This window comes from Perognathus longimembris, chromosome 15 (assembly GCF_023159225.1).
Source record: "Perognathus longimembris pacificus isolate PPM17 chromosome 15, ASM2315922v1, whole genome shotgun sequence".
In the NCBI taxonomy this organism is placed as follows: Eukaryota; Metazoa; Chordata; class Mammalia; order Rodentia; family Heteromyidae; genus Perognathus; species Perognathus longimembris.
Window position 1 is genome coordinate 40,889,051 of NC_063175.1, and position 12,412 is coordinate 40,901,462.

The window sequence follows — 12,412 nt, forward strand, 5'->3', positions numbered from 1 at the left end:
CCAATGTCAATGGTCATCTGACATGCTTCAACTCTTACAAACAATTCTGCTGGACATTTATATGTCTTCTTTTATACATGCATTAATTCCTGAACAGAGTATACCTAAGAAGAAAACTGACAGTATATTCCTTCCAGAGAAAAAAGTTCACGAGACCCATTCTTAACCCATAAAACCTGGGCATGATGGTACATAAACTGCCATCCACTGCCATCCCAGTTAACACAAGAAATGTAAGTAGAAGGATTTTGAGTCAGACAAAGGGAGGCCTCTATCCTGTGTGGGACCTTATGAGTTATGCAGAAATGAATATGAAGGTTGAACAGAAGCCATTGGTATTAGAATAAAATAAGTAAAGCCAGGCATGGGGGCCCAGGACAGTAGGTAGAAGTAGGAGAATCAAGAGTTCATGAGTTCAAACCCAACCTGGTCTATAGCAAGGCTGTCTCAAAAACAAGCAAACAAGGCAGGTGCTGGTGGCTCATGTTCGTAATCCAAGCTACTCAAGAAATCGAGATCTGATGATCAGAGTCCAAAGACAGACCATACAGGATAGTCTGTGAGACTTGCTCTCGCCCTACCATTCATCCAATCAAATTTGATGAACCTTCGGGGCCCATTTGCTATAATCCTACAAGGAATAGTCTTTTTGTTGTTGTGTTTTACAGATGAGGAAATGCTTGATTACAAACTTTTCCAGGCTTAAATAGCTAATCAGCTTGCAGTCAGGTGTCAAGGCAAAGTCTAGTCTTAGTACTTCTAGAAGGATTTAAAGAGGTTCAAATATATAGCTTTTTTTATATCTTTGTTTTTAATGGACACACTGAAATAGAGGAGTCCATCTCAGAATAATTCCATTTTCAACTTCATTTTTTGCTTTTCTTTTTCTTTTTTATAGTTATAATAAAGCAATTACAGTTACGTAAGTCAGGTAATGAGTACATTTCTTTTTGGACAAGGTCACTCCTTCCCTCACTTCCTCCCCATTTCCAACATTTTATTAAGCAAATTTATATAATGAATTTATGTATGTACATAACCTAGACTTCACATTAACATTTTGCTATATTTATGATGGCATCCCCATCCATTACATATTCTTTAATTTGTCCATCACCACTGCTTGTTTTATTAATGCATTTCAAAGCAAGCTGCAGAAACAGTAATTCTATTTTCCAAAAATTCTTTGAGGGGCTGGGGATATAGCCTAGTGGCAAGAGTGCCTGCCTCGGATACACGAGGCCCTAGGTTCGATTCCCCAGCACCACATATACAGAAAACGGCCAGAAGCAGCGCTGTGGCTCAAGTGGCAGAGTGCTAGCCTTGAGCGGGAAGAAGCCAGGGACAGTGCTCAGGCCCTGAGTCCAAGGCCCACGACTGGCCAAAAAAAAAAAAAAAAAAATTCTTTGAATAACTTAATAAAGACTTTTAAAAAGATCTTTATTCATATAAAAGATGGTCTCAAAATGACATGACCAAGACAGGCAACAGTGGCTCACACTTATAATCCTAACATCTCAGGGGTCTGATCTGAGGATCATGGTTTGAAACTAGTCAGGCAGGCAAGTCCATGAAACTCTTGTCTCTAATTAAGCACCCCAAAAGCCGGAAGTGGAGCTGTAATGTAAGTGGTAGAGTGCTACCCTTAAGCAAGAATACTCAGGGAACCCCCTAACCCTGAGCTCAAGCCCCAGGACAGGCACACAGGTACGACCACAGGCACAGGTATGCACATGAGTGTGTACGTACATAAACACACACAACTACTACACTAGCTTTAACTTAGTTTTACTGCCTTTCACAAAATCTGTCATCAAATAATCTTAAATAAACTTACTCTGAATTTACTCAAAAAGCCCATGCTGAAATTGGTGTAGGTTTAATAACTTAATAACTGCTTAACTATAAGTTAAGCTTACTTGATTGATACAGGGTTTTTTTTGCCAGTCCTGGGGCTTGGACTCAGGGCCTGAGCACTTGTACCTGGCTTCTTTTTGCTCAAGGCTAGTACTGTACCTCTTGAGCCACAGAGCCACTTACGGCTTTTTCTATTTATATGGTGCAGTTGAATCAAATCCAGGGCTTCATGCATGCTAGGCAAACATTCTACCACTAAGATACATTCCCAGCCCCTGATACAGGATTTAATAGCTTAAAAATAAACTTTAATTGCTTCATCTTTCAAAGAATAAGATTTGTATTCTTTTTTTTTTTTTACTTTTTCCCCTTTATTGTCAAAGTGAAGTAGAGAGGAGTTACAGTTTAAGATTTGTATTCTTAAAGATTCAAATTCTATGAATTTCATAACTTTATATTATTTTTAAATTTAATTTTTTACCATTTTAGAGTATTTCTAAATCTCATAATAAAATAATGTCCATTAGAGAAGTTCCAAATGCAGTGTAACACACTAATACCAAGTACACAGCATTTGTTGCAAGCTTCAGAAAATTATTACTGAAATTTCAACTGAAATTGGTTATATTATTCAAACGCTCATTGTAAATGTAAACGAACTTCTACTACTTGTGGCATAAAAGGGCCATCAATCTTTCCTACAAATTGCTGGAGGAAAACAGAGGGTTGGTATACTCATTTCAAAGCCATTTCTGAAAATTGGTTTACAAGTATCCAACAAATTAAAGAGGAGAAAAAAGGTAAATTGTATGTTAGCTGGGTATGATGGCTCAGGCATGTAATCTCAGCACTTAGGAAGTGGAGGCTTAAGAATAGAGTTCCAGGCTAACCTGAACTACATTGTAAGACTCTGTCTCAAAAACAAAAAAGGAAACTGCATTTTTGACATCATATTATTTCTGACAAATATCACTGAATACCTATCAAAATGTTTAAAATGTGAAACAATATGAAATTAAGTTTATTTTTAGTAACATTCTACTTTAATCAACATTACTACTTTACAAATAGTTAGAACCATTTTACATTGTAGACACTATTCTAAATCTTCATTGTATTTATTCCTACAAGGAAACACTCCAAGGAAACAGTAAAATGAAATTAACTATATTTTTAAGTCTCAAGAGGAGTTTAATTGTAAAAAGGGGAAAGTGGTTGTTCTTGTACTTGGTATATAAAGTCTACCAAGTCTTTATAAATTAAAAAATGGTATTCTACTTATAAAGTACTTTCTTTTTTGAAAATTCAAAACATTTTCATTAAAAAGTCTGAGTTATTTTCACATCTATGCCTGTTTCTGAGCGTCACATACTTTTTCCCCTACTGCATTTTTTTCTCTCTCAATGAGTCACTTCAGAAAATGTCAAAACTATGGAGAAAACTAATTGTTATATAAAATAAATAATAACTACTGGATACCCTACTTGTCATAATGAATTCAATAATGTGCTCAATAACAACCACTGGGAAAAATTAGCTTAAACCTTTAAGCTCTACTTTATTAATTTGTTACAGCACTTGCCTAAATAATCACTACTTTGGCCTTGTAACAAGCTTTGGACATCCACAACTGCAAGCAAAAGAAAAATAACATTTTTGGTGGCTCATTCAAGTGGAAAAACCTGCTATCAGAAGGCACTGTGCAGAACCTCAGTACTTGTGAGGGAAAGTGCAGTTTGGCAGAACACATTTAATTAGACTTGGCTCTTGAGAATATTACCTACTCAGTTTTAATCGCATTACTGCTTTGTTAAAACATAAAAGAAATTTCAGGCAACCCATCCTTGTGTCAGCACTATTTTAGATATTAGAAGCAATTACAAATGCTTGAAAATGCAGTTGAAGACAAGAATAATGAAGAGTAGACTCAAAGAAAATCTGAATGTTATAACTTCTCTTCACAATACAAAATTTTCAACATATTTCTTTAAATGACTATCTGAAGTATCTATTACAGTCATATACCACATAACCAAACCAAATCTATAATGAGCTTCACAAAATCATGGTAAGAGCTAAAAAATTCCTAATGCCTAGTAACAACACAGCCAGCATAATGTCTAGGGCACTATGTTACTTTTGTGGTGATCTGATATAAACAAACTGAATGTGCTGACAGCATGGCACATTGAATTATATATAGTGCATGATCCTTGATAATGATAAAAAATGATGTCATTAGTCTTTGCAGTTACTGCATTATATATACTTTTGATCAAAAAATGTTTACTAAGTAAGCTGTGTAACACCAGCAGTAGTCCCATACATTTCCTGTCTACCAAGTCTCCTGACTGCACCATATTCTCTTGGACTTGATTTAATCCTGTGTTGTTTTGTTTACTAAGGCCCTAAAAACAAATGGCTATCACACACACACACACACACACACACACACACACACACACACACACACACTAGAGTAAGGCATGACTGCATAATTGTTATGCATAACATTATGTGAACATTACATATATAATATATAATAGTACACAATACAAATATAAGGAGTGTATCATTGTGCCACAGTGTTTGCCTATCAGGGAGGAGGGCCCAGGTTCCACCCTCAGCACCACAAAAAAAAATTACAATGCAAATAGATAATATATATAACAAATATCTGATGCTCATTATTTACATTAAAACTCTGAATAATCCTGTTATTCACTGAGTTCATGTTTTTTCCCCTTTTTTAGCATTTTAAACATTAGGTGATATGTTGCTACTAATGATATTAATGATCATTTGTTCTGTTCCCATGAGGTGCCAGTCTCTTTCCTGTTGATTTTCTCACATGAGTTCCTGAATAGTCTTACAGAGACAGAGTAGTAACCCTTTCTTTACTTGCAGCATAAACATTGCACACCCCCCAGAGGATGCCAGAAAGTACAAATCCTACTAAACTCAGACAATACTTTCCCTATATGTACATATACATGTGTAATGTCTTTAGTAGGTCACTCAAGCAATTATCACACTCTACATAACTTTTGCAGTACAAACTAGCATTGATTTCCTCTTTCTTCCTCATAATTTCACAGAAGATTCATGCTTCCCATAGATTTTAGCAGTCTTGGCTTATATGTTTTTCTATATTAAGAACTTTAACCTTATCAACTTAAAGGAAGAAACATACACTGTCTGTTTGGCACATCCACATTGCCAACATCATTACTCTGGCTCTTTGGGTCTACCATTTATAAAATAAGGTTAATTTGGCCACAGGATATGATAGTTAACTGGATATCCAAAGCAGCTACTTAGTGACTAATGGGCAGTGACACTGTATATACAGCATGGATACATTGGACAAAAGGATATTCACAAAAAAAAAGGATATTCAGGCAAGAGGAGGATAGTGTGAGCTTTCATCACACTACTCAGAATAGCACATAACATAAAACTTATGAACTGTTTATTTCTAGATTTTTTCCACTTAATATTTTCAGACTGTAGCTGACTGTAGGTAAAATGAAATTACAGAAAGTGAAACCATGAATATGGCGGTGACTATTGTATTATTCTCATTTTATGATGGGGAATTTAAGTCATCATGAGTTTAATATTATAAGAACAGCTAAAGAAGTAAATGGTAGGTCTGGCATTCAATTCAAGGTCTACCAAATGCCAATATCTAGAGTCCAATCAGTACCTCCTCATAATATCAAGTTATCATAATCAAGAACCTGCCTCAAAGGACAATGAAAATGATGCCCTGAGTCAAAGTGAGAAAATAAAATCTGTTTTAATTACAGGAATTTTTTTTTACCAACATGCTTTTAAACAAATTAGTGTGGTTAGAATAAATTATGAGTAAGCTACTTTTGCCCACAATCCTCATCATCACTACTAAATTTTGCAATCTAAAATAATGAATGACCACTGATTGGTGCCAAATGGTACCTTAGTTATCAATAGTAAAAAGAATCTAGTAGCCTTACTACGAATTGAAATTTTCAGCAAGCAAAATTCCAGCATCATATACTTCACTCCTGGTACTATGATTTGATTATCATTTCTCCTTTAAATTCATGCAGGAGGTTAATCCCCAAAGTCTTGTGCTAATGATATTAAGAGAATAGACATTTAATCCAACTATAGTGGAGCCTTAGAAGAGTGATTAGGTAGATGAGGTCAAGAAGGTAAAGTCTTGATGTCTTTATGAGATGTTTAAAACTCAATGCAAAATAGTTGAAAATACTTAATATAAAACTCAGAAATCTCATGCCAGGCACTGGTGGTTCACGCCTGTAAATCCCAGTTACTCAAGAGGCTGAGATCTGAGGATCATGGTTCAAAGCCAGAATGGACAGGAAAGTCTGTGAAACTCTTATCTCCAATTAGCCACCAGAAAACCAGAAATGGCGCTGTGGCTCAAGAGCTCAGGGACAGTGTCCAGACCCAGAGTTCAAGCCCCATAACAGACCAAAAAAAAACCCAAGCCCCCAAAACCCCTGAAAATCTGAATCAACAATAGGAAAGCACAGGGAAAACAACTGAAGATAAAGGCTTAGGTAGGGCTTTCTGAACAGGACTTGAATAGCTCAGGAAATAAAAAGGAAAAAAAATCCCAAACGTATCAAATAAAAAACTTCTTCATAGCTGGGTTCCGATGGCTCATGCCTATAATCCTAGCTACTCAGGAAGCTGAGATCTGAGGTTCAAAGCCAGCCAGGGCAAAAAGTTAGAGGAGGAGCTCAAGTGGCAGAACACTAGCTTGGAGCAAAAAAGCTCTAAACAGCACCTAGTCCCAGAGTTCAAGCCCCAGGACTGACTCCCCCCCCCCCCCCGCACCAAACTAAATAACCTTCTGTATAGCAAAAGAAATAACAGTGATAAGACAGTCTAGAATCTTCAGAAAATCTTTGTCAGATATTTATCCCACAAAAAATAATTTCAAAAATTATACAAATAACTAAAAAACTTAAAAACCAAAATAAATAAGCCAATCAATACAATCAATAAAATAGATATCTGAATGGAACAGATACTTCTTGTACAAAGGCCAACAAGCATGAAAAAAAAAAAAACCCAGTTACCAGGGAAATATAAGTCAAAACTACATTGAGATTCTACCTGATCCTAGTCAGAATGATTACTGTAAAACAAAAAAAACAAAAAAAAAAACCCAAAGCAACAAATGCTGTTCAAGAGCTGCCAAAGGGAAGGATGCTCTTATTACTGATGATAGGTTAACATAGCCCACCACTATGGAAATCAGTATATAAGTTCCTCAAAAATTAAATAGAATCCTCTATGATCCAGTTGTACCACTTTTGAGTATGTACTCAAAAAATCAAAGTCAGCTTACTATACAGATATCTATATACCTATGTGTATCAAGGCACTATCCACAATAGCCAAATTATGAAATCATCCTAGGTGTCCATCATGGATAAAGAAAATAGGTAAATAAAGAAAATGTGCAGCTGGGAATGTGGCTTAGTGTTAGAGTGCTTGCCTAGCATGCATGAAGCCCTAGGTTCAATTCCTCAGTACCACACAAATAGAAAAAGTGGGAAGTGGCACTATGGTTCAAGTGGTAGAGTACTACTAGCCTTGAGCGAAAGAAGCTCAGGGACAGTGCCCAGGCACTGAGTTCAAGCCCCAAGGCTGGCAATAAAAAAAGAAGGGGAGGGAGGGGAGGGGAGGGGAGGGGAGGGGAGGGGAGGGGAGGGGAGGGAAGGGAAGGGAAGGGGAAAATGTACTGAACATAATTTTTAACCATAGTTTTAAATCAGCCATTCAAAGTAATGAAATTGTGCCATTTGCTGGAAAATGTATGTTGTAGATCATCATATTAAGTGAAATAAGCCATTCTCATAAAGACAAATATCGAATATCTTCTCTCATTTGTAGAAGTTATGGGGAAAGAAACAAAAACATGAACGAGAGAGCTCTCAAAAAAGGGAGAGAATGAATAAAGAGGTAGAGAAGAAAGGGAAAATAGGGGAGGCAGAAGAAGGATAAGAGAACAATAAGGGATTACTATGATCACAGTGTATGGCAATGTTATATTGAATTTGCTATGTACAATGGGTATACATCAATTTGAAAAGAGGGAGAAGGCCAGAAGAGACACACAGAAATGGCCATTCCCTATCTCTTGCTACATGATATGTCTTAAGAACAATGCCATCTATCAGTAGAAGTAAAACCAATAGGGCCCACCGGATTTGAGATTTTAAACTCCAGAACTTGGAAACAATCATCTTTTTTTTTTTTTCTTATGTAATAGTCTTCCTCAAATATTTCATTATAGTAATCCAAAAATGCAAACAAAAACCCCCAAATGGTCATCCCCAAAATTCATGTTGAAGTGCTTTCAGTGTGACTAAAATGTTAGGGCTGTGGGAGGCATTTAGGTTTACATGAGGCGCCAAGCATAGAGCTCCCTTTGGAAGAGAAATTGACACCAGAACTTCTTTTCTCTATCAAGTGAGGAAACAAGGTCATATGCAAGCCAGGAAAAGAGACTGCACCACATCTAAATATACTAGCATCTGATGGTTGCCTATCCCAACTTCTAGAACTGTGAGGAAACAAATGCCACTTATTTAAGATGCCAAGCCTACAGTATTTTGTTATACTAGTCCATGCTAAGACTATACCTTAGAACCATAGCTCCTCCTCTAGAGCATAACAAGTCATGAAGATAAAAGTTGTTCATTTGTTCACTACAATATTTTAAAGTAATGTTCTTGTAGATTAAGTGCCTTAGTGACTCAAAGCAAAACTGCCAACACTACTGTTATCTTTGACTAACTAAAAGTTTGTAATATTTATTATAATTCAGGTTAGGTCAGTATCAAATCTTTTCTATTAAAATGTTTGGCTAATTTTATCAACAAATAGACAAAATCAAATATAATAACCTTTTAGAAAAAGTAGTGCCTAAGAAATGATACCATGGTGATTGTTGTCAAGGCAAGTTCATTTAGGAAGGAAGGCAAAACGCTCTTGTGGAAATATCTATTTAGCAATCAAATTTTCCTTTCGAACTGTCATTGGCCAAATTTTGCACCACATAAAATGAAAAGTCAATTGGAGAAACAGCAAAAATATGACAAGGATATGCAATTTAGTCAATTTTTTCAAAACATGTTTTAAAAGCTTAGGTAGACCAAAACGATACCAACTTCTTAACTTTTTGAATACCTAGTAAAAAATTTTTCTTGTTTTTTTATAGCACTGTGGTTTAAAGTCAGGACCTTATGCTTGCTGGGCAGGTACTCAACCACTGAGCCATGCCTCCAGCCTCAAAGGTCTTATGTGTAAACTGTAGTATATAAATGTGTCCAGGTTTTCTGATCACTGTTTTCTAATTAAATTATTTTCTAATTTGTTCAGTATTACCAGTAGAGCTTTTCCTTTTCTCTTTCTTTCTTGAGACAGGGTCTTACTATAGTATCAGCTGTCCTTGAACTAAATATGTAGCACACACTATCCTTGAGCTTTTGAACCTCCCTCCTCTGCCTCCTAAATGTTAGGATTATAGGCATGTATCACAATGTCTGGGTAGGGGACCTTTCTATGGTATATTGCTAACTAATTAGAAAGAGATCCAAAATTTAAAATTAAACTATTTTTCAGCACCTGTTCTAGTAACAACACAAAACTGAGAAAAACAATAACTATGTACACATCTATGTTTGCTTCAAAAAATTGCCAAGTATTACCATTTTTTCAAGAAAGCAATTAACAGACTTTTACTATCTCCCCTTAAAAATCTCTAATCACATTAGAATATTTGACAATGCTCAGCTTTTAAGTAGTTGTGCCAGTTAAATGAGCAGAGATAGTACACAAAAGGCCATTCCTATGTTGCATTGTGAGGTCATAAGCTGAGCTGTATATAACTTCCCTATCTAAAATAATGCAGGCACTAGGTGGGAGGGATGCGAGTACTTCAAAGAACCAACATCAGTTACAGCTCTCTATATAAGAGCAAGAGTACATGTGATTGCAATGTATTTAATACTTTTAAAAGAAACCACAGGAAAACAAATCAACATCTGGTTCATGGATAATCCTTAAATCAACAAAACAAACCTGCTGTTTTTAGTGACAATTTATCAAACTCCACTACTGAGTAAGATATCATGTAATACTGCCTATTCCTACCTACCCTATTAATGTTCCTGCTTGAATACAGCTAGTACACTATAGCCATGTTCCACTGGGGAAACCTGGCCCAGACTCTGCACTCTGAAAGACAGAGTATACTGCTTGATAAATAAGACCACCAGTACAGACCAGACAACTCAAACTGTGACAGCTCAAGTGTCTTGTTCTTGTTTCTCCTTCAGAATTCTGCTATCTCACAGGAACTGGGCCCCACGCTAACAAACCAAGGAACCAAAGGAATTTTGTACTTCCATTTTCAGGTCTAACCTCTGTAACATAGAAAAAGGCTTTTCTTTAGCTATGGTATTTGTTCTCAATCATAAAAGTCAAGTTTGTGCAACTTCGTAGTTCAAAACTCTTCGTATGTGCTACTTTGTCAATGAAAAATGATTTATTGAGTTTAACAGAAACATTTTTAATTAACCATATAAAGTCTTTAAAACAGAAGGGTTTCTTCTCAAAACACAAGGAGTAAAAAGCTTCCAAAGGCTTAGTTTTATTTTTACTTATAGCAAGACTCATGCAATATGGAGACATTATTCCTGAACAGTGGTATTGTGTAAGTAAATAATCTATTTGTTACTTCTATGTATTTAGCCACAAATCACTGTGCATAATGGGAATATTAATATTTTCATTACTTTCAGTATCTTATGTTTAGTCAGATGCATAGATCCAATACAACTATTAATGGCAGCAGCTAAGTGAACAGAATTTCTTCTGTGTAATTCGAAATATATATATATACATACACACATACATATATATGCACATATACATATATATCACATACATATATATTTTTATATATATGTATCAAAGAACTGAAAAAAATCTGATGGGACTTACTTGCTACTCCTGATGCCAGTCCATACAGCAGTCCTCCCCCCTCTGATTGCTGGGAAAAGGCATGGGTTCCTGGAGGAGGTGGCTTTTCTTGTCTGATAAAGTTATACAATAAGGTTTTCACAAGTTTGCTGGTAAATGGAAGACTACACAAAAAGAAAAAAAATCAAATTCAATTATACTAACCACTTAATTCTGTACAATGACACGGAATTAATTTAGCCATTAATATTGTCTCAAAGACAAGTTGAGATGAGCTTTTTGTTGATGCTGTTTTGTGCCAGAACTGGCACAACAGCTTATTTCTAAAGGCTAGTAATACTATACCATTTGAGTCACAGCTTCACTTTCAACGTTCTGGTGGCTAACTGGAGATAAATATCTCATGGGCTTTTCTGCCTGGGCTTCCTTTGAATCATGGTACTCAGATCTCAGTCTCCTGTAGCTACGATTATAGGTGTGAGCCACCAGTGCCCAATTGAAATGAGATTTGAGTCTTAATTCTGGCATTGTCTCTTACCACACATGAAGATACCAATCAAATCATTAAAACTCAAGTGTCTGTTATCTTATTTGTTTTCTATGTGGCACTGTGAGATAGTATAAATTTAATGTATAACTGAGTACCTGTCCTTTTTTTTTTTTTGGCCAGTCCTGGGCCTTGGACTCAGGGCCTGAGCACTGTCCCTGGCTTCTTCCCGCTCAAGGCAGCACTCTGCCACTTGAGCCACAGCGCCGCTTCTGGCCGTTTTCTGTATATGTGGTGCTGGGGAATCGAACCTAGGGCCTCGTGTATCCGAGGCAGGCACTCTTGCCACTAGGCTATATCCCCAGCCCCTGAGTACCTGTCCTTGAAGAAAGGTAGTAATACGTAATCAGCAAAAAAAAAAAAAAAAAAAAAAAGGATTTAAAATAGTAAAAGATTACATTAAGTATAAAGCTACTTTATTTCGTCAATTTTTCAACTGGTAATAAACCAATTCTTATAATCTATAATACATTTTTCTCAGGTTTGTGGATATAGCAATGTACTTTAGATATGCCTTCCTCCCTAAAAATCTGGTTTAAATATTCAGCACTGTAGGGATTCTATAAAAAAACTCAATAATTTAGAACAGTTATTTAGAAAAAAAATTCAACTTAAGCTGGTGCTGTGGCTCATTCTTGCAATCTTGGGAAGAATCTATCCCTGGAAGGATCAAAGTTCAAGCCTAACTAGGGCAAAAAGTTCTAGAGACTTCAGCTCAAACCAATAGCTGGGTGTGATGGTATACAACTTGTCATTCCAACCATGTAGGAGGCATAAAGGAAAAGAATCAGGCATAGACTGAAGATGGTACTTAAAAAATAACTATAGCAATGCCAGCTAGAGGGATGGCCCAAGTGGTATAAAAAATTCACAAGAAAAACTTAATAAAATGCATCATCAATACCATTGGCATTATAGAATGACATTGCTCAAGATATACACGTACACTGACATATTGACATGTTGAAGTGAAACCCCTTTATACAACTACCTAGA

General features: G+C 36.0%; 1 protein-coding gene across 3 annotated transcripts in view; it reads right to left on the minus strand.

The window, feature by feature from the left end:
- The window catches only part of Dym (dymeclin), a 276,321-nt gene that overhangs the window by 177,469 nt on the left and 86,440 nt on the right, over window positions 1-12,412 (minus strand). For all 3 annotated transcript variants that reach the window (XM_048363482.1, XM_048363481.1, XM_048363480.1), the window contains one exon: window positions 10,891-11,033. In XM_048363482.1, the coding sequence (XP_048219439.1) occupies window positions 10,891-11,033 (143 nt within the window). The remainder of the gene's footprint in view (window positions 1-10,890; window positions 11,034-12,412) is intronic.